This window comes from Leptinotarsa decemlineata, unplaced genomic scaffold, assembly GCF_025532065.1.
Source record: "Leptinotarsa decemlineata unplaced genomic scaffold, Ldec_3_MD MMD2_P_RNA_scaffold_6, whole genome shotgun sequence".
NCBI classification, from domain to species: domain Eukaryota; kingdom Metazoa; phylum Arthropoda; class Insecta; order Coleoptera; family Chrysomelidae; genus Leptinotarsa; species Leptinotarsa decemlineata.
In genome coordinates this window covers 4,194,042-4,218,018 of record NW_027412533.1, presented here as the reverse complement: position 1 = coordinate 4,218,018, position 23,977 = coordinate 4,194,042, and the positions used below count along the sequence as shown (strand labels likewise).

At 35.5% G+C, this 23,977-nt stretch overlaps 2 protein-coding genes across 5 annotated transcripts in view; one reads left to right on the top strand and one right to left on the bottom strand.

Moving 5' to 3' along the window:
* Nucleotides 1-23,977, bottom strand: part of LOC111503178 (LIM domain only protein 3) — a 458,150-nt gene that overhangs the window by 361,075 nt on the left and 73,098 nt on the right. The gene's annotated exons all lie outside the window — the stretch shown is intronic.
* Nucleotides 9,451-16,685, top strand: LOC141480080 (uncharacterized). The gene is made up of 2 exons (XM_074169838.1): nucleotides 9,451-15,743; nucleotides 15,807-16,685. Exons 1-2 carry the CDS (start codon nucleotides 15,274-15,276, stop codon nucleotides 16,516-16,518), a joined length of 1,182 nt encoding a protein of 393 aa, XP_074025939.1. The 5' UTR covers nucleotides 9,451-15,273; the 3' UTR covers nucleotides 16,519-16,685.

Below are 23,977 nucleotides of genomic sequence, written 5' to 3'. Positions count from 1 at the left end.
ATATAAACGAAAGTCAACATTTGCGAAAAGGTTATGCACAAAATACTTCATTTGACTATTTTTTCATGTGTATTGTAAATAAAGTCTGTTATCCTCAAAATATATTGTTTTTTCTTGTTTTGATCTTATATTTCCCTATAATATGTGAACATTTTTGTATAAAATAAAAATAACTATAACTCAAAATTTCAACGCAATGGAAAATTTTCAATGTTTAAGTTGCAGTCAGGATGCTTTAACCTCTCATGTATAGCTATTTTAATACTAGTCGCAAAATTTTTTTCTTATTTGTTGGCTAGGATAATTAGTATTTTATATAGTTAATGGAAAAAGAGACTGATTTTATTTTGTTATATTCGGTTATGTTTGGAAAAAGTATTATTTCAAAATTGATATCTTCATGAAGTTAGACATGTAATGAGGCCCAAAGTAATATGACAACTTCTTCAGAAGATATGTGGTATTGATTTTTTTGCGGAGGAATATATCCAAGGACATATTCCATTTTCACGAAAAATCGTCCTTATTTTGGGATATTTTGATAAGGTTTCAAATTTTTTTTTAATTTTTTCACCATTAATATTTTAAAGGAATTGCACAGTGCTCTTCCATTTAGTACACTGTGGGTGTTTTCAATTGTATGAGTGATTATATTTTCAATTTGAACGCAGTAGTTTTTACAGCACTATATTTCACCCAAGATAAATGCCAATGGAACTCATTTACAATATACTGAATGGCTTTCGTTTGCTTTGAAATGAATGCGTTTCCATTCAACTATGGTCGTTCTGCTTTTGTTAATTACCATTGCAAACCTTACCAAAATTATTATTTCTACTTCAAGAAATAGTTAATACAGACACACCTGTACATAAACAATGCGCCGCGATATTGGCTATCGATGATCTGGTAGGGCGTCTATTAAAAAACAAAGAATACACATTCCTTTCATCGAATACATTTCCATTGTTATTCTAATTATGCTGGAACTTCCTTGATCTCATTCCACTAGATTTCCGCTTTTATTTATAACATTACGAAAGTTCATCAACGTGATCTCAACCCGCCTTATTGGTAGAACAATGAGCAGAAATTGATGTTCAAGTAGATCCTTTAAGCTATATGTGAGGTAGGAAGCCAGGAATGTCGATCTCTTGCTGACTAATATTGGCATGGGTATGGCTTGACTTTGCTAAAAGAAAATAACTGTGATGAATAGGGTATTGAAAGGTTTCTTTAGAGTTCTCGGTAATTTCTGATCCAATTAGTTATTAATTATTTGCATTAGTGAGCACATATTATCGTGAAAGGCTGCAAGTGAACTAGAATCTGAATTTTTTGAACAAGAATTGTTTACATTTCATTATTCGCTAAAAACCTACTTGATACAAGATTTTCATCAGTACAGTCAAACTAGTTCCTCACTTAGCAAACCAGGAAAAGCTTACTCATAACTTACAAATCTGATGAAATACAAAAATATCATGGAAACCATTGAACCTCTGACGGTATTATTTACTCTAAAAACAATATGGAAGTATTAATACAAACTAAAATATTATGATATTATTAGTATAATAAAATCTTATATAACATTAATAGTACCTACGTCCTGTGTTCAACTGACCTTGGTGATGTTCAGTTTCAATAATAATATTTTGTAACCAACGTGATGATTGTGTTGAAAATCTATCAACACCAAAAGTTGATTCAAGACTGGTAGCGCCATCTCATTATCAAATGATGAGAGTTTCTTAAATATAAACATAGTTTTTTTATCGAACTTGTGTTTCTCTACGAATGTATTATTTTAATTCAAACAAAGTTAGTCGTTGGTGAAATTTTGAAGGTGAGAGTATTATTTATAACAGATTGTTGGACACTGAGATGTTATTGAAATATATATGAAACAATTTTAATGTGAACCTGTGGTAGAAGTCAATTATATCTCAAAGTGGAGTGCAGTATATTTTTAATGTGGCTTTAAAATACTAGTAACCCAAAGAATGTTATCTAGTTATTGTAATATATTCCTAAAGATCTCAAATTATGAACAGCAATGATACATTTCTTTATTAAAACTTCATCATCATTAGAAAATTAAATAATTAATTGATTTTTTGATGCTCCTGTCGATAACAAATAAAAAAAACATTCGTGCGCTATTCGTTATCAGCTGATTTTGAAATACAATCTGGTCAGTCTTTATGAAATTTATTCTCCAAGCAAGTGTTTTAGTGCATTATTTTCCATAAGAATGAAGTTAAAATCAATTAATTACCAATTAAAAGATATTATATGAAAATGGAGTGAATTTCAATCTACCAAGAGAGTAGATTTTGCATTTGCCGACTCTTGGGACAGACAACTATACGAGGGATTAAGGCATATAAAAATGCACACTTTAATTAAAAAATATAAAAATATAATCAACTTTCCGATACTTGCAGAAGGCTATACACTTTCACTTTCTAAAATATCACTGTCAAAAAATCTGTTTTTCCAAAAGCGTGGAAACAAGCTCACATTATACCTCTGCCCAAGTATTCTAATCCTACCAGCTTGAATGATATCAGACCTATTAGTATACTTCCCACTTAATCAAAAATTCTGTCAGCGAAAATCAAATTCGAAAACATTTATCGAAAAACGATATTATTCAAAATAACCAATCTGGTTTTAGAACAGGTCATAGCTGCACTTCTCTTCTGTTAATTACTGAATTGATGCTACTGATAAAGGAAAAGTATCTGTTTTGATATTACTAGATTATTCTAAGGCATTTGATACTCTCAATCACAGAATATTACAAGTCATTTTTAAATTTGTAGGGATCAGCAGAAAAGCTACCAAACTTCTATCCTGCTATTTAAGCGATAAAACTGAGGCAGTACTATATGGTGGAAAAGTTTTTAAATTTTTAAAAATCGATAAAGGAGTACCAAAAGGGTCAGTACTGAGGCCCCTACTCTTCAGTCTATATACTTGCAATTTTCCTAAGTCCTTCCTATCATGCACGCAGCGCTATTATGCTGATGATACACAATTATATTTGTAATTCAAACCTGAAGAATACTCTCAGGCTATTAGTGCTTTGAATTTTGATCTATATAATCTTGAGCAATTTTCTAATAATCATTGCCTAAAACTGTATTCAAATAAAACTGTTGCAATCGTTTTTGGTAGAAAGAATGTGCAAGAAAAGAATTTACTGCAAACCACTTTGCTAGCATTCAGATTGGAGGGGAGCCTTTAACACTTTCTAATGAAGTTAAGAATCTGGGTTTGTGGATTGACGAAGATATGAGTTTTTTTTTATCATATCAGTACAAGTATACAAAAAGCATTCTGTTATCTCAAACTGATTTATCAAAATATAGATACAGTTATTTAATGAAAGAATTAAAAGTTCACTATATAACTCTTTAGTGTTTTCCAGGTTGAATTACTACGATGTTATTTAGGCTCCTTGTTAAACTTCATTGATATTAAACTAATTCAAAAGCTTCAAAATAGTTGCTTGAGGTATCAAAAAATACGATAGGATTTCATACACATTCAAAACAAACCAATGGCTTGATATGAGTGATCGAAGTTTCCTTCATTCTGCCTGCTTCTTTTACAAAGTTTTGAAATACGGAAACCCCCCCTATTTGTACAATAAGATAACATTTCGCTCTGATGTACATAATATTATTATTTTTCACACAGAATTTTACAGACGTTCATTTTCCTATCACATCACCAAATGTATGAATAAAATACCACAAGAGTTGAAGAACTCTCGTTGTCGACTTTCCGGACGCGTATCATCAGATTTCCCGATATATAGTAAGTTCTATTTTCATTTTTGAAATTCTGTTCATTTTTCCCACTCTTCATCTACAGTACGATCTGAGAATTATTAATTATTTCGATCTGAGAATTATTAATATACCACTTACAATGCTTTAAAAAAATAATGTATGTTTCTTTGACTAATCTTTATCTTCAATTTGAACTGAGATTTATTAATTTAGTGATGTAAATGTTTATATTCCTTGTAACATAGGTGCATTTGAAAGTAATCAATGTTTTTTTTGTGTTTGTTCTGATTTACTATTTAGTAGTCTGTTTTGGGTTAGGGGGAAGAACAGATGTCAGTCTGTACTTTCCGGTGCTGATTGCCATACTGAATCTCGTCCATTTACTTTTTATAGTTCACATGTATGAATATAACTGAAAATTATTAAAAGACCTTTATTATTGTTATTATTATTATTATTTTATTTTAATTATCGAAAAAAATATTTATTTAGTGATACACAGTAGTAAACATACCTCTATACACTAAAGGTATCCGAACTCAGTGTGATGAGAGAGGTAGCGTAACGCTGAACTAGTGGGAATATAATCGCACAGTCGCTTATGCATGGCGTCCCGTTGCCACGGCATGCGTCGCCAGCAATCGGCTTTACGTGCGGCTATAGATGTTTCACATCAAAACCTAGATAACAGATATTGCATTACGTTCTTGGTCAAAGAGAACTGTACGAATAAATGTATTTGCTTTCATCAGCTCGAAGAGGAAAATAGTGAACGGCATTCGTGAACAGCAACTTTGGTGTTAAAAAATTTTATGTTTACATTAGGAAATCATTTTGTTTTCAAAAAATATAGGTGAAGTTATCTCTGGGCTTTGATGTGAGAGCAAGAAGAATATTATACCATCAAGGACATTCATAATCGAAACAAATATTTTGACAGAGTAGTAGAGTCAAGGGTGAATCTTGATATTTTATTCACTAATGTTTTCTCTTCTCGTTTGGTATAATATAAATACAACACCGTTCCATAGTAAATACCATAGTTGTAGGCAAATGTTACACAGATAGAGTCATTTCAGTTGAAAATACTATTTTGTCAGACCTTGATGAATTGTTTTGATGTCCGACTCGGTCTCGACCCGGGGAAAATCAAAATCAACTGCTGTATTGAGCCAATTTTTTTCAACATTATCAATAAAGATATCGTACACTCAATATCCTTATATAGAAGCAGAGTATTGTGTATGACTGTGCAAAGGAAATGGATGTATTTCAAAAGAAATTAAAGGATTATTCAGTGACAGAAGAAAAAAATTGATGAATTTTAAAATAATAAGGGCCAACAAAAATATTTGAAAATACTTTTCGAACGAATTCAACTCAATCATGTATATTTTTGAGCTCTGATGAAATCATCATAGTTTTTTTCATAACCCATAAATATGTTTGAAATATGTTTTTCCGTCAATCAGCTGTCGCACCTCTATGAACTACAACCCTCAGAAGTCGAAACTTGTGCGAGCTAAAGACTAACGAGGTCTTTCCTTTTAACGTGTGATTCCTAATACGTCTTATTACAATTTGAAATTAAATATATATTCAAATGAAACAAAACAATTGACCAAAACAAATTATAAAATGTTAGTTTACTGAATACCGGACGTTTAATATTTTGTATTTTAGCTTCCTCCTGTTTTTGTAATTTCTTTCAGAGCTTCTTCTTTGATATGATGAATTTTGTTTTTCTCTCTGAAGTGACCAAGAGTAATCAGTAACCACCCTTCATTTCACGGTTCAGAGTATAATCTCTTCATTTCTTCCATGTCCTGTTGGAAGCATTCCCCGTAGATATTTTTCACTCTTATCACCAAAGTTTTCAGGAAATGATCAAATGAGCACAATTGGTAACATTGTAATTATCGAAGAATTAAAAGTATGAATTAGCATGACCAAACAATAATCACTAGGTACCCACACTGTTGATGAGTGATCATTAGATCCATCATATCATATTAGACGATGGAAGTCCGAACTTATAGAATTCACGACTTGCTTTTTGTCAAAAACTTCATATTGACCAAACGGAGAGAACCTTTTCTAAAGAATGGAAGAGCATAGGAGAAGGTTTTCGAATGTGTCGGCCAAATCCATTTTTGTAAATCATGAGTTCAACAATGACTATGACGTATCAACCTTTTTAAATGTTTGGAATTCGGGAAATCTACTAAATAACCAAATAAACTTGATTTATTTTCCTCTGATGAATTTGTTTCCTAACGTGAAAATTGTTAGTTCATTACATCTCAATCTAATGGGTTGGAAAAAATTTATTCATGAAGTTAAAATTTTTATTTATTGCATACCCAAACTCAGGTTGAATTATTGAAATTAAGTAGTTAAGAGGTCATATGATTCAAATTGTTATATAATATAAAGTATTCAGGTAGAAATCAGTTAGTATGAACTGATCATAAACTGATCATTGAAAATTCGCGATAAAGTTTTACTTGAATAAGTATTGGATTTTCATCAAGTAGCGTACAATTCCATTACATACATTTTACGAACGTACTGAGGACGTCCATTCACGCGGATTCTGGAAATATCATGTACGTCCATGAAATATACCTAGGTCAACCGTAATCTGTACGTCTCTTCTACGTCCTTGGTCCTCAGTATGTCCAAAGCGCCTTAGCTCTGGGCGTAGAAGCACTGAATCAAAGATGACAACCATCTGCATCTGTTCGGTAAAGATTTCTACGCTACTGTGGCAAGACCACGAGGTTTTAGAGTAGAAAGGGCATCAATCTACCAAGAACACTAACAATCAGAACAATCATTTTAACAGAGTGATCTGCATAGTGTCTGCGGAGCTTGAAGAGATCTTCACATTTCATCCGTTTTTCTTTCTCTTTTCGAATAATATCCGCCTCACTCTTAATATTTATTGTTATTATCATTATTGTTACTCAATAACACTGTGTACTGAATTACCATAATTTCAGAAACACCTCGTATATTAATTACCAATGACTCACGTACGCCAGTGGCTCAATACCCCGTCATATCAATCCAATCTCAATAACCAACCGGAAATTTAAAATCAATTTTCCTTCGGCGATAAACGTCCCTATCCACCACACTCCCATTGATGAAAATAATATTATTTCTGTAGTAAATTGAAAATGAAATTGGTTAGAACTTAGGTATTACATTACTGCGATATCCTATATATCCGTCTTTTTTCTTTCATTTCGAGGCGGTCGCTGGAAATGCAATTCCATGAACGCTCCCTTTCCGACGTCCTCCTCTCACCTTTTCACTGACTCGGACAGTTGAAAGATTTCCAATAAACGCGCCACCCAATTTTCTCGCAGACGATATCCGCATTTTCCGACCCTCCCTGTGCCCGCACCCGCCCGGACGCTGCTCGAATTTTACTCCCTTCGAGCTCAGATGACTTCTGTGATGAATGGCTTTCTCAAATGAACAATTATAACGGTCAGAATGGAATAAGACGCGCCATACGAGACTTTTTAGAATTCGTTAGGGGCTGTGCACACGTTACGTCACATTCCTTAAGGGTACGTTGGGCGGTGGTAGACAGGATGGTTTCTTACTTATTTTTTACATAGCTACATTTGAGTAAAATGTCTAGTGTATGCGTATTTTACATCCATCACTGCATCTGCGACTCTCTGCCATTGACGAGGCTCACAATTTGTACACAGCGAATACAATTCATATAATGTATGCGCCCAGAGCTAAGGCGCTTGAATTTTCGAAGTTTATGACTACGATGGTTTTGAGGATTCAGAACTTTTGATATAATACTCCTTTTTCCACATGACGAAAGGACGTCCTTTGGACATACTGAGGACTAAGGACGTACTAGACGGACATGGTATTTCCAGAATCCGCGTTAATGGACGTCCTCAGTACGTTCGTGAAATGTATGTAATGGAATTGCACAATACTTGATAAAAATCCAATACTTATTCAAGTAAAACTTTATCGCGAATTTTCAATGATCAGTTTACAAAACTGCAACACGTACGTGTTTCGCTAACTAATAGCTCTTTCAGGCGTGTTCATACTGACTGATTTCTACCTGAATACTGCTTTTTCATTATATATAACAATTTGAATCATATGACCTTCTATTTACTCAATGACTATTAATTCAACCTGAGTTTGGGTAAGCAATAATTAATAATTTGAACATCATGAAAGAGTTTTTTCCAACCCATTAACTGAATTGACATTTAACTAATTAACAATTTTCACATTAGGAAACAAATTCAACAGAGGTAAATAATTCAATTCTATTTGGTTATTTAGTAGATTTCCCGAATTTTTGAATCTATTAATTTCCGAACATTCCAAAAAATTGGTACGTCATTGTCATTGTTGAACTCATGATTTAGAAATATGGAATCGGCCTTCACATTCGAAAACCTCTTATCTTCTATTCTTTTGGAAAAGGTTCTCTCCGTTTGGCCAATAAGTTTTTGACAAAAAACAAGTCGTGAATTTCATAAGTTCGGACTTCCTTCCATCGTCTAATACGAAATGAAATTATTCAAAAAATTTACAAAATACAAACAAAAATTATTCAATGAAAATTAAACATATATGTGGTAACTTGGCTTGATATCTTTTAATTTTGATTTAGTCAATTTTTAATTGTTTTTTATTATATTGTAATTCCAGTTCAGGGTTTTTTGTCAAATATAATTACTATATTTTTTAGCAGTTTTTTGTTTTAATTGATTCCTTCAGGGATTTCAGATAATTTTATATCTTAGGCGTGCGCAGCGTTATAGAACAAAAAATTGTTCTGCAGTACCATCTAGTGGCGAGTTACAGAAAAATTGATAGCCTTGAAACCTTCTCTATGAAAAATTACTTATACATGTCAAGTTTCATCACGATCGGTTGAGCGATGTAGAAGTTAATCACTTACCAACCAACCAACAAACATCCATTTTTATATATTAGAGACAATGAAAGTCCGAACTAATGAAATTCGCCATGAAACATTGTCAACCACCTTCAAACAAAAAGCAAGTCAATTTATATACAACTGATCAATCCGACACTTAAGTTTTGTCTTTATTGCTTTCAATACACTTTCTCAATGAAGTTAAACCTCTTCTTCGAGTTCTTGCATGGTTCCTACATGGTCGAGCACTAGCGACTATGCTCATAGTCGACTGCGAAATGATCCTAAACTGTCTTGAACCGTCCCGAAGCTTTCTTGCTCTCGAGACTGAACTGTTGAGAACTGTTCCCGTTGCTCATGCAAATTTATGTGGAAATTCATTTGGGCTACTTTCAAGGATGTTTTTTTATTTATTTGATTTGAATAATTGACGATTGAACTAACATTTGAACTGACTAGGATACGTAGCGTATCCTAGTCCTAACAAAAGTGACGTATACAGTCCCAAATCGATACAGCTTGCAATAGCTTTTAAAATACTCGTAATATTTAAAACGACAAATGTGGGATACGTGCAGTAAGGAGTGTAGAGAGCGCTGTCATTGAGAAAACTGACAACATTTCATATACCATTTGTAGTACAATACAATAGTTACAGAAGATTCCTAACTAAACTCAAGGTTCACGCTTGAGGAAGAGTAGTTGTTTACAGCTGATTCTCGGCCTCCCCCCACCACTATGACGTATTAATTGCTTTTTTTATTGGTTGTTGTTTGGTGAAGTTTTTTTTGTTGTGCAGTGAAGTCAAGGCGTTGTGACCTTGAAGTGTCTGGTGCATGGATCGTTCAGATTTTTTTTTCATATGAGATTTTGTGTGTTTATGTGTGTGTGTAGGAGAATGCACGGTACAGGGTTTCATCATGTGCTTGTTTGTCTATGTACAAACATACGTCTGCATACTTCGAAGATCCTCCAAGTAATAAATGCTCCATCGGTGTTAGGGCACCAAGTTAGTAGTGGAGTGACGTCACAGCAATAACCGTTCAACGGCTAGAGAGCGACATGTTCACTCCACGACGTGTGGCAGAGTAATGCGTATTCATCGGTCTGCCCTCACCTCTCCTGAAGCGATGAAGGTTCGCTCTAGCCCCGCTATCGATGGTGACACAACGGCAGCCGAGGACTGTTTGCCTAGCGTCTACCCTCTCCGAGACCGCAACGACCACTGCTTGCTCGTATATCGACATCTGTTATCGCATTCAGTTGGGAGGTAATCTTGGCGCATGTAGTTGAGAAGTGGGGTTGGCTATGACGTCTTGACGGGTCCTATCAGAGTGTATTTAAGAAGCGTACGAGTGTTGGCTATGTCAGTTTACATCAAGTGAGTTAGTGAGAACTATTATATAAAATGTATTCCTGTGACTGTGGTAAATCTTTCACTCGTAGTGATAATCTTCGTCGGCATCAGCTCCAGAGTTGCCAAGGAGGGCCTGCAGTGAAACGGGTGAGAGTGGATAATGCAACACCTATGTATACGTGCAATTGTTGTAATGTGACAATTCCTATGAGCCAAGTGAATTCTCACCGAAGAACCATGAGTCATAAAAATAATGCATGTGTTCAATTGTCTGACGGTGTTCAAATTATAACGAATGCATTCAATTGCCGCATTGCTACATACAGGGTGGAGAGTTCGATTGTAACCAGTGACTACATTTCATTTTTCAATAAGATTAGGCAGAAGGTCATTGAATTACTGGAATCAGCCATCAGGATCCATAAAAGCATCAAGGTGAATATGGAAGTTTTTGGGAATTATATTCTTCAGACTGATGATTCGAGGGACACGAAGTCATTTAATTCCCAAAATAAAATAGTGGACCAATCTTCAGATTTGAATGCTGTTTTTGATGGATTCCGTGATGTAATTGTGGCACAAACGACTGAGTTCCAGGATCGTGACTCAGGTATTTATTTTTTAAAAATTTCAATAAGATTGAATAGTAATATTTTTTTTTTTTTATAATTCAGGTTGGACTTGTGAAAAAATATTGTTTCTCGAGGTCAACATTAATAAATACAGTCCACTGGAAGGACGTTCATATGTGAAGCTGCCTCAATGTATTCAATGGAAGAAAGCTGTTGTGAATGTTCGTAATGAAGATCAATATTGTTTTGCTTGGGCTATAACATCAGCATTATATCCTGCAGATAGTCGAGTGTCCGAACTTACGTCATATCCACATTTTTCCACTGTTTTAGATGTCACAGGTATGGATTTTCCGGTTAAAGTTAATAATAAGAGTATCGAAATATTCGAAGATAGGAATGATATTTCAATTAATGTTTACGGTTTAGAGAGTACATTTGAGAAGGGTAAAATGAAGTATGAAGTGATTGGTCCATTGCGATACTCACAGAGAAGACTCCGGAGACATGTCAATTTGTTGTTTATAACTGATGACTCCGGTAATGGTCACTATTGTTGGATCAAAGATCTTTCAAGATTAGTTTCTAATCAACTATCAGCTCATAGACAGAAAAAATATTTTTGTGACGGATGTTTGATATATTTTTCTGATGAGAGATTGCTTTTACGTCATAATATGTATGATTGTAATCACATTAGTACCACAACACCAACTACTAATTTAAAGATCAATAAATATGGTAGAATGGTTGCGGAAAATAAACTAATGTTTGAAAACTTTGAGAGGCAAATGAGGGTGCCATTTGTAGTGTATGCTGATTTTGAATCAGTGCTTAAACCGATTCATGTGAATGAGCCAAATCCTGGAAGTTCATACACGATTAAAACATTCAAACATGCCCCATATTCATTTGCTTATTTGATAAAGTGTTCATATAATGATGATTTGACAAAATTTGTTACATATAGGGGTGTAGATGCAGCTCAGAAATTTGTGAGTAGCATTGAAGATGATTTGAAAGAGATACATGAAAATCATCTCAGAAACCCTAAACCAATGGATACACAAACTGTCGAAGAAGAAGAACAGTTTGTTGCAGCCAGAACTTGTGGTATATGTAATAAAGCATTTACTGATGGTGACGTCAAAGTAAGAGATCATTGTCATGTCACAGGAAAGAAAAGATCACATGCCGCTCACTCGAAATGTAATTTAAATTTCAAAATACCAAACTTCATACCTATCATTTTTCATAATTTAAGTGGTTATGATTGTCATTTATTCATAAAAGAATTGTATAGGAATAAAGAGAAAGTTGATGTTATCCCGCAAACTAAAGAGAAATATATATCTTTCACGAAGCATCTCTTTACACACAGCTATACCGATAAAGATGGTGTGGTTAGGAAGAATTATCTCAAAATGAGATTTATCGATAGTTATAAATTTATGACTAATTCGTTGGAGAAGTTGGGTGCAAACTTGACCTCCGATCAATGTTTGGAGATGCACAAACATTTCCCACAAATTGAGAAATTCAATTTGATGAGACAGAAAGGTGTATTTCCATATAGTTTTGTTGATGACATTGACAAATTGAATTATCCATTACTTCCGACAAAAAATCAGTTTTATGACACACTCAATTGTGAACATATATCGGAAACTGATTATGATAGGGCTAGAAAAGTTTGGAATTTATTCGAGTGTCAGAATTTGGGGGAATACTCTGATTTGTATTTGAAGTCGGATGTATTGCTACTATGTGATATTTTTGAAAACTTCCGCACCACAAGTTTAGAGATATATAACTTAGATCCGGCACAATATTACACTGCACCTGGATTATCATGGGATGCCATGTTGAAGTTCACTAATGTTGAATTGGAATTACTAACTGACATTGATATGATTCACTTTTTTCAAAAAGGTATACGAGGTGGAATTAGTCAATGTAGCGAGAGGAAACATATAGCAAATAATAGATTTTTACCCAATTATAATCCCAACGAACCTTCCACATTCATTACATATTTAGATGCAACAAATCTATACGGTCACAGTATGTCACAACCTCTACCAACAAGTGAATTTACATGGTTGACACCAAATGAAATTCTTAATCTCGATGTGATGGATGTGAGTACTGATAGTCCGTATGGGTATGTATTTGAAGTGGACATTCATTATCCACAAGAGTTGCATGATAAACATTCTGACCTTCCATTTTTAGTCGAAAAAATAATACCACCTCGTACACAATCGAAAATTCCCAAATTAATTCCAAATTTGAATGATAAAAGAAAATATATTGTTCATTATAGGAATCTACAGCAAGCTGTCAAAAATGGATTGATTGTAATGAATACACATAGAGTATTGAAATTCAAACAATCATGCTGGATGAAACCCTATATAGATCTTAATACTGAAATGCGTAATAGGTCTAACAACAAATCTGTTAAAGATTTCTATAAACTAATGAATAATGCGGTGTATGGAAAGACAATGGAGAATGTAGATAATCGAATTGATGTTAGACTCGTTACACATTGGGAAAATATAAAGAAAAATATAGGTGCCAGCACTCTCATAGCCAAACCAAATTTCAAAAATTGTTCAATTTTCACTGATAATTTCGTTGCCATTCAATTGGGTAGAGTGAAGGTTCATTACGATAAACCATTATATTTGGGATTTTCCATATTAGAATTATCTAAAACAGTCATGTATGACTTTTTCTATGGATGCATCAAACAACACTTTGATGAAAATGTCTCTTTACTTTACACAGATACCGACTCGCTCATTCTTAAAGTAAACACAGAAAATTTTTATGAATTCATAAAAACTAACATAAGTAGATTTGATACATCCAATTACAGTATAGTTAACCAATTCAATATTCCAGTAACAAGTTCAGTCTTGGGTAACTTCAAAGATGAATTTCCAAATGATCCAATCATGAGTTTTTATGGTACAGGTGCTAAAGCATATTATGTGAAATCTGTTGATGGTGAATTTAAGAAAGCCAAAGGGGTTAAACGATCTGTAATAAAGAATGAATTGACATGCGAAGATTATCAAAAAATCGTCGAACAAGGTGGTATGATATTCAGAAAGATGAATTCATTTAGAAGCGTGTTACATGATATGTATACTGAATTAAAAAATAAAGTTGCATTATCATATCACGATGATAAACGATTTATCATTCCGAATACTACCCACACTCTTCCTTGGGGTCATAATGATATTGAATTTTATGAAAACGATCCAAATGAGAACATTCGTTGGATAAGTAATATTATTCAACAATCACAATCTCAGGAGACTCCATTGGATCAATTGATTAATTTATTATCTGCCGAGATCAATGATTGAAATATCATTCAATATCTTCAAAACCGGAAAATTCAATATTGATATTTATGTAGCCATTTATAATTAATAATATATGATAGAAGTAATGTGATATTAATGTATTATGTATGTATGTATATGTATTACTGTAATGAATATAAAATGATTAAAATTTTATTTGTATTATTTCTATTTCCCTAATCAATTACTGCAATATATAGTATAATGTAAATGACAGAAATATCAGTTTGAAGAGAATCATCGTAGAGTGCACAATGTCTAAAACAATCGATAAGTTTGGTAGAAAAAGAAAATGGGGTGGTAATGTCATTCGAGGTCCTCCTGGGAATGGTTTTAAATTAACAAAAGATGGTCATTATGACATGCAAAGGAAAATATTGAAAAATACAAGTGAACCAATTGACAAGAGTGATTGTGTAACTGTATCATATCTTGAGGGGGAAATTAATGGAGCAAAGGAAGTTATACTTCTAGCCCTACAAGCTGCAATACAATCCACAATAGGCAATATTGCTCGGGACGCCCGGCAAGCATTTAACGATAAAATTGCAGAGGCTCGGATAACTTTCACTCGTAAATTTGACAAACTTACAAGTGATGTAGACATAAAAATGTCTGACATAACAGCGTCTACAAATAAAAAATTTGATGCTATGTCAAACATAACAGGGACTACAATGAAAAAGTATGATGTACTGGAACAGAGAGTTGAAGTATTGGAGAAAAACCATAAAGAAGTTTTGGAGAGAAACTATAAAGTCAGGCCATCATCATCAGGTGGACTGGGATATCCAGGACTGAACATTAATCCAAATCATAGAATAATACAACCAAAACCAAAACCAACTGATGATGTATTAATGGAACCAACATGGTGAATGTATTCCCTCGTTAGGTTAGGTTAATAGCTACGTTAGGTTAGCTGCATACTTACGTTAGGTTAGGTGTTAGGTTAGTATTCCCTCGTTAGGTTAGGTTAATAGTTACTGTAGGTTAGGTTAGGTTAGGTTAGGTTAGGTTAGGTTAGGTTAGGTTAGGTTAGGTTAGGTTAGGTGTTCGGTTGCATAGCGGTAGGTTAGCGTACTAGGTTAGGTTACGTTAATACATACGATAGGTTAGGTGTTCGGTTGCATAGCGGTAGGTTAGCGTACTAGGTTAGGTTACGTTAATACGTTAATACGTTAGGTTAGGTGTTCGGTTGCATATTATGTTACGAACGCGCGCGCGAAGAGGGCGTAGATGTCTCTCCAGATGTCCCGCCTACCTGGGGCCGGAGGCCCCACCCACCTGGGCGGAGCCCAGGCAGTGGGCGGGGCCCGTTAGGGCCACGCCCCCCCCCCCCCCCCCCCCCCCCCCCCCCCCCCCCCCCCCCCCCCCCCCCCCCCCCCGTCGCCACCAACTTTTCGGATACCCCGCCCCTTTCCGAAGCCCCGCCCCCTTTCCGAAGCCCCGCCCCTCCCCTCCCCGAAGCCCCGCCCCCCCGACTCCCAACATTTGCGCATGTACACCCCTACCCTCATCGCGCATGTGCGCTCCCACCATTTTCCCACCGCTCACGCATCGAAGTCGATACCCTCCGGAGAGCACTCCACAACATTCAGTTCGAGAAGTCATCTCATCGAGAGCAGTCCACTCCACAACAAGGCAGTACGTTCCAACGACCAACTTGATATTTGAGTAAGTAAATTAGGAATGTTATTTTTTATATCAACTAACTTTGTATTATTTCTTCTTTTTCAGAATGGCAACCAATACACAGGAGGTGAATAATGCTGTGGCGTCTATTCTGCCGGTGTCCGCTGACCAGGAGGAGGCAGCATCTTCGAGAGCGGTGACGGTTGACCAGCCAACCACTTCGCGTTCGCGAGTTAGGTGCAGATCTTCTAGCCCTGACTTATTCGAGGAGGAGGAGGAAGTCAGGGCTGTGAAGAAGGTTTGCCAACGACCTGCAGCAAAGGTTGGTCCTATTTCAAAGTACCGAGCTACTTGCAATAGGACTAATCCTTATGCAGGTAGTTTTTCGACCTCTCGTAAGAGGGCCTCCACACCAGCAGCAGCACCAGCAGCAGTGGAAATTCCGAGGAGTCCTTCTCCGGAGTTGGTGATATTGTCGCCGTTGGTGACGCGACTACCACCGCTGCCAGCGACACCGGCGGATCCTGAGGTGTTGGTGCCACAGCCTATCGGAGAGGTTAGTGAAAAGATGAGTGTTTTTCTGCAGAGATGCAAGAAAGCAGAACGAGCTGCCCGATCTAGCGAGGCCGAGTTGGTTACCATGAAGCGACAAATGGCTGAAATGGATAACCGACGGAGGGAACTCCAAAAGGAAATGGCCGAAATAGATCGGAATTATGCATCTCTGCAGGAAAGGTGTAAAGCAAAGACCTCTTCGATAGAGCTGTACAAAAAAGTAGTGACAGTTATGGACACTCTTTTTGTAGATGAAGTGTAAATGTAAGATTAGTTTTAGGTTAGTTAGGAGTATTTAATTATGGTAGTTTTAAGTTTATATTTGTTAAGTTTATATTGAATAAAGGAAAAGGAAGTGAAATAAAGGGTGTACACTGTTTTTTGGTTTGGTACACATTGAACAATGCGATGGTTGGAGCATTTTTCTTCACTTCCTCTTATTATCATTATTATTTTTTTATTTCAATTCCAAGTTCTTCTAGACAAATACCTCACATCAATTTTTGTGTTCTCTAATCACTTGTAAATAATTTCATGTGAAGAAAATTTAAAAAATAAAAAAATAGACATGTTTCATAGTGAAATCGACAAGTATATTTCATTTGTATTTTATCCATTCAAGTATCTCTTTCATTGAATATGTCTTATGTCACTTTGCAATTTACCCCTACTCATTGAATATGTCTTATGTCACACTACAATTTACCCCTACTCAATGTTCCACTCCTCTCCCACTCCCTCTCGAAAGTATAAAAGTAGAAATCATCTGATGAAACATTCAGTTGATCAGCTAGCATCGAGATGGAACCCGATTCAACCTCCGAACCCTATAGCTGCCCGGATCAGGGGTACAACTTCAATTACTGGGATAACAGCCAGGTACAGGTTGTCTCTTCCACCACGGAACCCCACAGTCCGCCATACGAATACCGGGATCACGACATCAGGATGCAAGTTCAGCATGTCACTGGCAGTGACGAAGGACACTTGGATGACTCGGAATATCCAGATCCTGACGGATGGTGGGACCCTGCTTATGATGACATTGTCCCAATGAGTAGCGACGACGACGATGATGACGACGACGACTCTGGTGATGATGCTGATGACGAGCTTGACGTTAGACGTCCTCCACCATCCCCTATCCTCATCGAGGATAGTCCTCCGCCATCCCCAATCCTAATCGATGATGATGTCCTCAATTCCGATGATGACATATAATCATCTACTCGTCCATCATTTCCTTTCCTTTCTTTCCACGGAGTACACACTTTTTGGTTGGTGTACACGAGGCACTGCGAGGCTGGGGCAGTGTCTTCCTCCCTTCCTCTCCCTCTTATTAGTTTTTTTTCCATAATAATCACTAGAATTTCTCCTAATAATCGCTCAGAGTTTCATTCTTGATGTTTTCGAATCTCAAACACTGTTCTACATTTCACCCCCTCCATTTCATTTCTTCCAATATAAATATAGCAACAATCCCAGTTCTATATCATTCTTCCACAATGTCGAGTACAGGACCCATCCAAGTACATGAAATAGATTCAACGTCTGATCATTTGAGTACAACCTTCGCTCAATTTCTGCAGCGAATCTATGATCTTCCTGATGATTTCGCAGAACGAGTGGAACAAGGTATTCAGGACGACATAGATGCTGTTGACGATAATAATGCGGATGATGTGATTAGTATATCATCTGATTCAGCTGATTATGACGACGACGACATCATGAGTATATCATCTGATTCAGATGACTACTATGAGGATGATATCATTAGTATATCATCTGATTCAGATGACGATACCATAATTATTGTTTCTGATGATGAGGAGCGTTAGTCCATATCATTGCATGGATTAATAAAAAAATAACAGCCCTTTTCAGGGCTACAATTAAAGACTGAAACAATAAAAAAAATAGCTCTTTTCAGAGCTACCATTATACTTTCAAACAGAAACAGATTCATACCATTGTTAACATTATGTTAACATTATAATCTCAAACGAAATATATGTATGTGAAAGTATTCATCATTATATGCATATGAATGATTGACAAATGCCAACTTCAACTTTCATTTAAAGTAGTACTCATCATATGCATAGATATTCAATGACTATCAAATTCCAAATTTCGACTTTTCAGTCAAAGTAGTAATTTATTTGTCATATAATGTATAGATATTCAAAGACTAACAAATTTCCAACTTAGACTTTTATTAATCAAAGTATTCATTTGTCACATAATCTATGAATACTAATACAACTAACTACTGTTTGTGTGAATAATGTAGCCCTGAAAAGGGCTGTTGTTTTTTTTTTTGACCAGTAGGTCCACGGTTATTGTGCCACAGGTTGGACATTATTACATATAATACATGTAGATACTCGGGTGAAGTTTGTTAGTGGCCTCTCGCAAGCTTCACACCAATTCTGTCCCATTTCCATAATTGAGACAGTGTTGTGGGTGTTGACATGGGCATACCACCCTCCATTATTGTTTCTATGCGAATAAAACCGAAAGCAGCACCAACATAGTTTTTTGTTCTCTCCATCTATTGTGCTGATCAATACGTATGCATCCAATGCACAATACAAATCCAAGGGATCTTCCAGTGTCTCACTGACATTGAGTGTTCGCATACCGATCCTCATAGCACCATCACCTTCAGTTGTGTCAGCTTCTATCCCTTCATCATCTCCTTCTTCATCCATGACCCTCTCAAACTCCATCACGTCATCATCTTCGTCGCTTTGGTTGGCCTCGTTTTCAACTTCGTCTATCTCATCTTCATCGACTCCAACATCTTCTGCTTCAACTATTACTTCCTCTAGCGGAACATTGACATCCTCATCATCTGATTCGTCTATCCAATTGTTTTCATCAACAGCAGCTATTCTATTTAATGCAGCATTTATTTTTGCAGAATTCATCTTGTTGTTGTTTGCTCACAGTTGTAGAGAGTGAATGAATGAACTCTAGGTTTGCAAGTCAACTTATATAGGAGGTGATGCGACTCCCACTTGACTCGTTTAGAGTGGAATAGTAGGAGAAGTTATCCCACTATACTTCCACATGATGTTGATTTGTATAAATAGAGATCGTAGGTATAGGAGAGAGCATTCAGAGTTTCTGTAAGTCATCTCTTTATATTTCTAATCGAATTAGTAAAATGCCGTTTCCAAAAGAGTGGAATGAAAAACCAAAAGTGTGTGTCTACCCAATGATGATTGCAGGGGCTATTGTGTGCTACTTTTGTCAAATAAGTAGACCTAAGGATTCAATCAATCCATGTACTGGTATGTGTAGTGATTGCGTGTTGCGGATTCAACTATCGCCTCCTTCTCATCCACCGAAGCGAACAAAATCGGATTATCGTCAACAACAGTTACAGTGTCTGAAGTGTTCCGAACCTATAATATTTAACAATATAGGTATCTGTAGAAATATTTGTGGTATCTGTGCTGCCGTTCCAACTCCACTGCAACGTTGTTTGCGTTGTGATACATATTCCATGAATTGTTGGAATCATGTATGCAATGCATGTAGAAGTACTTGGGATCTGTGTGAGAAGGTTGGTCAACTCTACCCCAATAGGAGAATCCATTTTTTTCAATGTTGGTGTTTGACGCACGAGCAACAACTATTGAGGAATAGAGTCAAAGAACGTTCCACATCCACAGAGACATATTAACATTTTTCATTTTTTATTATCGTTATTGTCCTCTATTATTAATAAATATATATATATTTTGAATTTATTTGTATTATTTTCTAACATTTAAAAATACATGCATGCAACACAAAGTTTTCCTCTTAAATGACAAAGATTGTTACATGCGTGAATAGTTTAGTGAGAGAGCGCATGTGCCAGTTGATGAAAGAGCGCATGCGCTAGTTTATTTTCTTCTATAAATGGTGAGGTCTCAGTAACATCATCACCTTTCCTATCCACATTCTATTGCTATCACATATCATTCCTCAGACCTTAATAATCATGAGCTCTATGCCGCTATTGATTGCTGAAGATGGTTCACCACTTGTTGATATCGATCAGACTGATTTTGAAAATATTCCAGTATTACATTTATCGAGTCAAGATTCGATAAATGATTTTGATATTAACGACTTCGTTAACTTTGCAGATGTGCCAGAACCAAATGAGCAAATTATTATTGAAAATCCGATCGTTTCGCAATTATCATCACTCAAACACTCTTCATCTACCCTTCCTCTTGGTGTTGATAAGAAATCTAGAACAATCAAGAGGAAGGTTACTAAGGCATCTTCATCGATTGTCACTGACTTTAAAGAAAAGAAAGAATCCAAAAGTGTTGTGCGACAGAAAAAACCCGCAACGAAAAGTGACAGATCGAAGAGGAAGCCAAAAGGTACTCCTAAAGAAATGAAGAGTGATTTGAAAGCTGAACCGCTATCTTCTTTCAGCCCCCTCCATCGGTTTGGGGAAATGAAAAGGAAAGCAAAATGCCGTCTTGTAAAGGCACAGATGACTATTGCTGAACTTGAAAAGAGTGAGCGAGCTATTAATGCTAATAATGAAACTCTTGAAGCATTAGATGCCAAGATTGCATTAGCGAAGGTTGAATTGGCTAGAATGTCTAAAGATGCTGATGAACTCCGTTCAAAAATTGGTAAAGATAAGCAATTCCATCAACGTTCGAGAATGCAAGCTCAGGCTGAGCTTGAGGAGTCGACTAAGCTTTATGAGACAGCATTATCAGTGAGAGATAATTGGCAAAAAGAGTTGGATACTGCATTTCAAAGTGACGGCGATTAGTTTTGGGAATGATAATGTGTTTTCAATATCGTGAGTTGAAAAATATAAGCGGGAATGGAGTATACAATTAATTTGGTTTGGTATACACAGAACATTGCGAATGGCTGGGGCAATGTTTACCGCTGCAATATTTTTCAGTTCACATACTTATAATTGAAATGAAAACAATAATGAACTTTAATATTACTTTATTCATAAAAGTCACTATTATATACATTTAAACCATATTTGATTCATCAATCCAAGAATTTTGTTCGCTAGGAAGGCCTAACCACTTTACATATACTTTATTTTTTCTTCTCTTCAACACCTTCTCAATCAGATATACGTCAGGATTCTCGGTTCGTAATAACTCTTCTTCGTAAAAACATCCTCTAATCGGCTGTTCATTCATATCTTCAAGATTATAAGTCGTTGGGATGGTTTTATTAATTTTAACAATCTTGAATAGCTCCGTGGTAAAATTCGCAGTGTAAGACTTTTCAAAAATATGTTTGTATTTACTTATACGTACAATATCATTTAATTGGAATTTGGGTTTACTTTGTCTTCCTCCAATTCCATTGATACCCTTGAATTTTAATTTTGTTGTTGAATCAACATTGATGGGTGCCATACCTATTGTACGATGAACTTTATTATTATATCTACTAGTTATAATTGGAAGAATATCAAGCCATTTGTGGTGACCTCTCATCGAAAATTCCTTGTAGAGCCATGCCTTTATTGTACGAATCACTCTTTCTGCTATAGCTGCCTTCTTTGTGCTAAATGTTGAATAATGATTGATATTATATTCTCGCATGAGAGATGAGAAGCTTTTATTGAAAAATTCTTTCCCTTGATCGCTTTGTATGTGTTTGGGGGAGTATTTGGCTTCTTTCAGTACATGTTTCATTGCATTAGTTACTGTACTACCTGTTTTATCTTTAACTGCTACAGTCCACAGATATTTGGAGTAACAATCTATCACTACAAGTATATATCGGTATCCTTCATTACTTTTTGCATAAGGTTGCAGTTCAGCTAAATCTATTTGCCATAGATCTGCAAAACCTTTGATGGTGGTTATTCTTCTACGAAAATTACGTCTTGCAGGTTTATGTAATTCATTAACAACTTGTCGTTTGACATCACTTATTTCATTAGTCATTCTATTTCAATATGATTAAAGAGAAAAGGTGATAATGTTACTGCATTGAATGATGATGTGACAGTGATCATTACATGTGAATATGTTAATATATTATACCTTCTTCACGTAATTCTTCAATTATTGAAATTATTTCATTATCATGTCCGGTATGTCCGGCTGACTTTGAAGCTACCAATAGTCGTAGGCGAGCAACTAACTCTTTCGGTGAATTCCAGTACACATAATTCACAGGTTTAGAATTATATATTTTCTCCATTTTCACTCGTTTGAGTGCTCCACCAATTTTACTTCTACTTCTTATTGGATATTGTCGTGAGTCTAATAGAGGTTTGATAACTTCACGAAATTTTTTAGAATTTGTATTTTTAAAACCATTCTTCAGATGATATTGTTTATATGGAGCATTCGTTATTTTCAATATTTTGGAATATACTTGACGAGTTTCTTCATTATCAACATCTTGTGGATTCTTCAAAAAAATCATATCATACAATTCTGGACTACCTGCGCATTCATATTTTTTCACTTTATTAGCATCCCAAAATGAAATGTTTCCATCTTTGAAATTTACCACTAGACTTCCCATTTTCAGCTTTTGTGTAATTGGATCCATACGTACGCCAAATGTTCCATCATATGCTGGATTTCTAGATTTTATATTATTCAAATGTTTCATCAAAACATCTTCACCACTTTCATTCATAACAGGTGAGATGTCAGGATCCGAGGAATCGATGTGGGACGATGATGGTGTTTCGAATAGAGTTGTTCTCATATCGTCTTGAAGTGTGCTCGTGTCACTATTCACAGATGATACACTACCAAAAGATTGTTTTCTTCCTATTGGAGTACTCATGGGATAATTTGAAGTAGATTGAACAGTTCCATGATTTGGTGATAACACTGGTGATTTAGAAGTAGCGTTTGATGATAAAACATTCAATGGTTTCATTATGGGCTCATACAATCTTTCAAGTGTCGTACGATTTTCAATATTATCATTCTTGATAGAGTTGAATTTCTGCCTGACAGCTTCTGTTGTCTCTACTAGTTGACGTTTCAAATTTATTTCATTGTTTTTATTTTCAGGATCTTTTTTTGTATTCATAATGCCCTTTTTTTTGAATTAAAGCTTAATTCGTTGGTGAAGTGACCACTACAATATTCAGTGATCGAATAAGTTCCAAAAACAAGATCATGGGTATATAAAACTATCGAATCCTTTGCGATATCTACCTTCATCTATTTTTCTATCCTTATCAATGACTAGAAATCCATATTGGTCCTCCCAGCATTTAACACACATCAATTGGAATTGTTTGAATGTTACATCGGGTGAAACATGATCTGAATAAATGTGATGTAAATTCGTCTCATCTTGTTTGAACATTATAATGAAATTGGTATTGTCACGCACTAACTGTTTGGGTACCCGTGAATATGTCTGTGCTAGATAAAAACAATCAACATCCTTATGACGTCCCATACAGAAATATGATCTAATAATATCTTGCTTTTCACATATTACATCATCGAAAATGAAAACAGAATTAGGCTTAGCGTCGGAGGGTTCCACTATTTCTGCATTATTGCTGAATGTATAAAAACCTAATCCTTTTATAGGTTCCAAAACACTTCGCAAGTACTGATATTTAGGTTGATTGAGTGATTTCGAATAGAGATACACATTTCTAAATCTCAGTCCTTGTGGATGTGTTAATAGTGATATCATTGCATTCGTCTTTCCACAATTTGAAGGTCCTA

What these genes read in the sequence shown, in the direction of transcription:
- LOC141480080 (XM_074169838.1), top strand. Translation starts at nt 15,274, where the DNA reads ATGTTACGAACGCGCGCGCGAAGAGGGCGTAGATGTCTCTCCAGATGT. An exon ending in ACGACCAACTTGATATTTGA is followed by an intron (nt 15,744 to 15,806) that starts GTAAGTAAATTA and finishes CTTCTTTTTCAG; the next exon opens with AATGGCAACCAATACACAGG.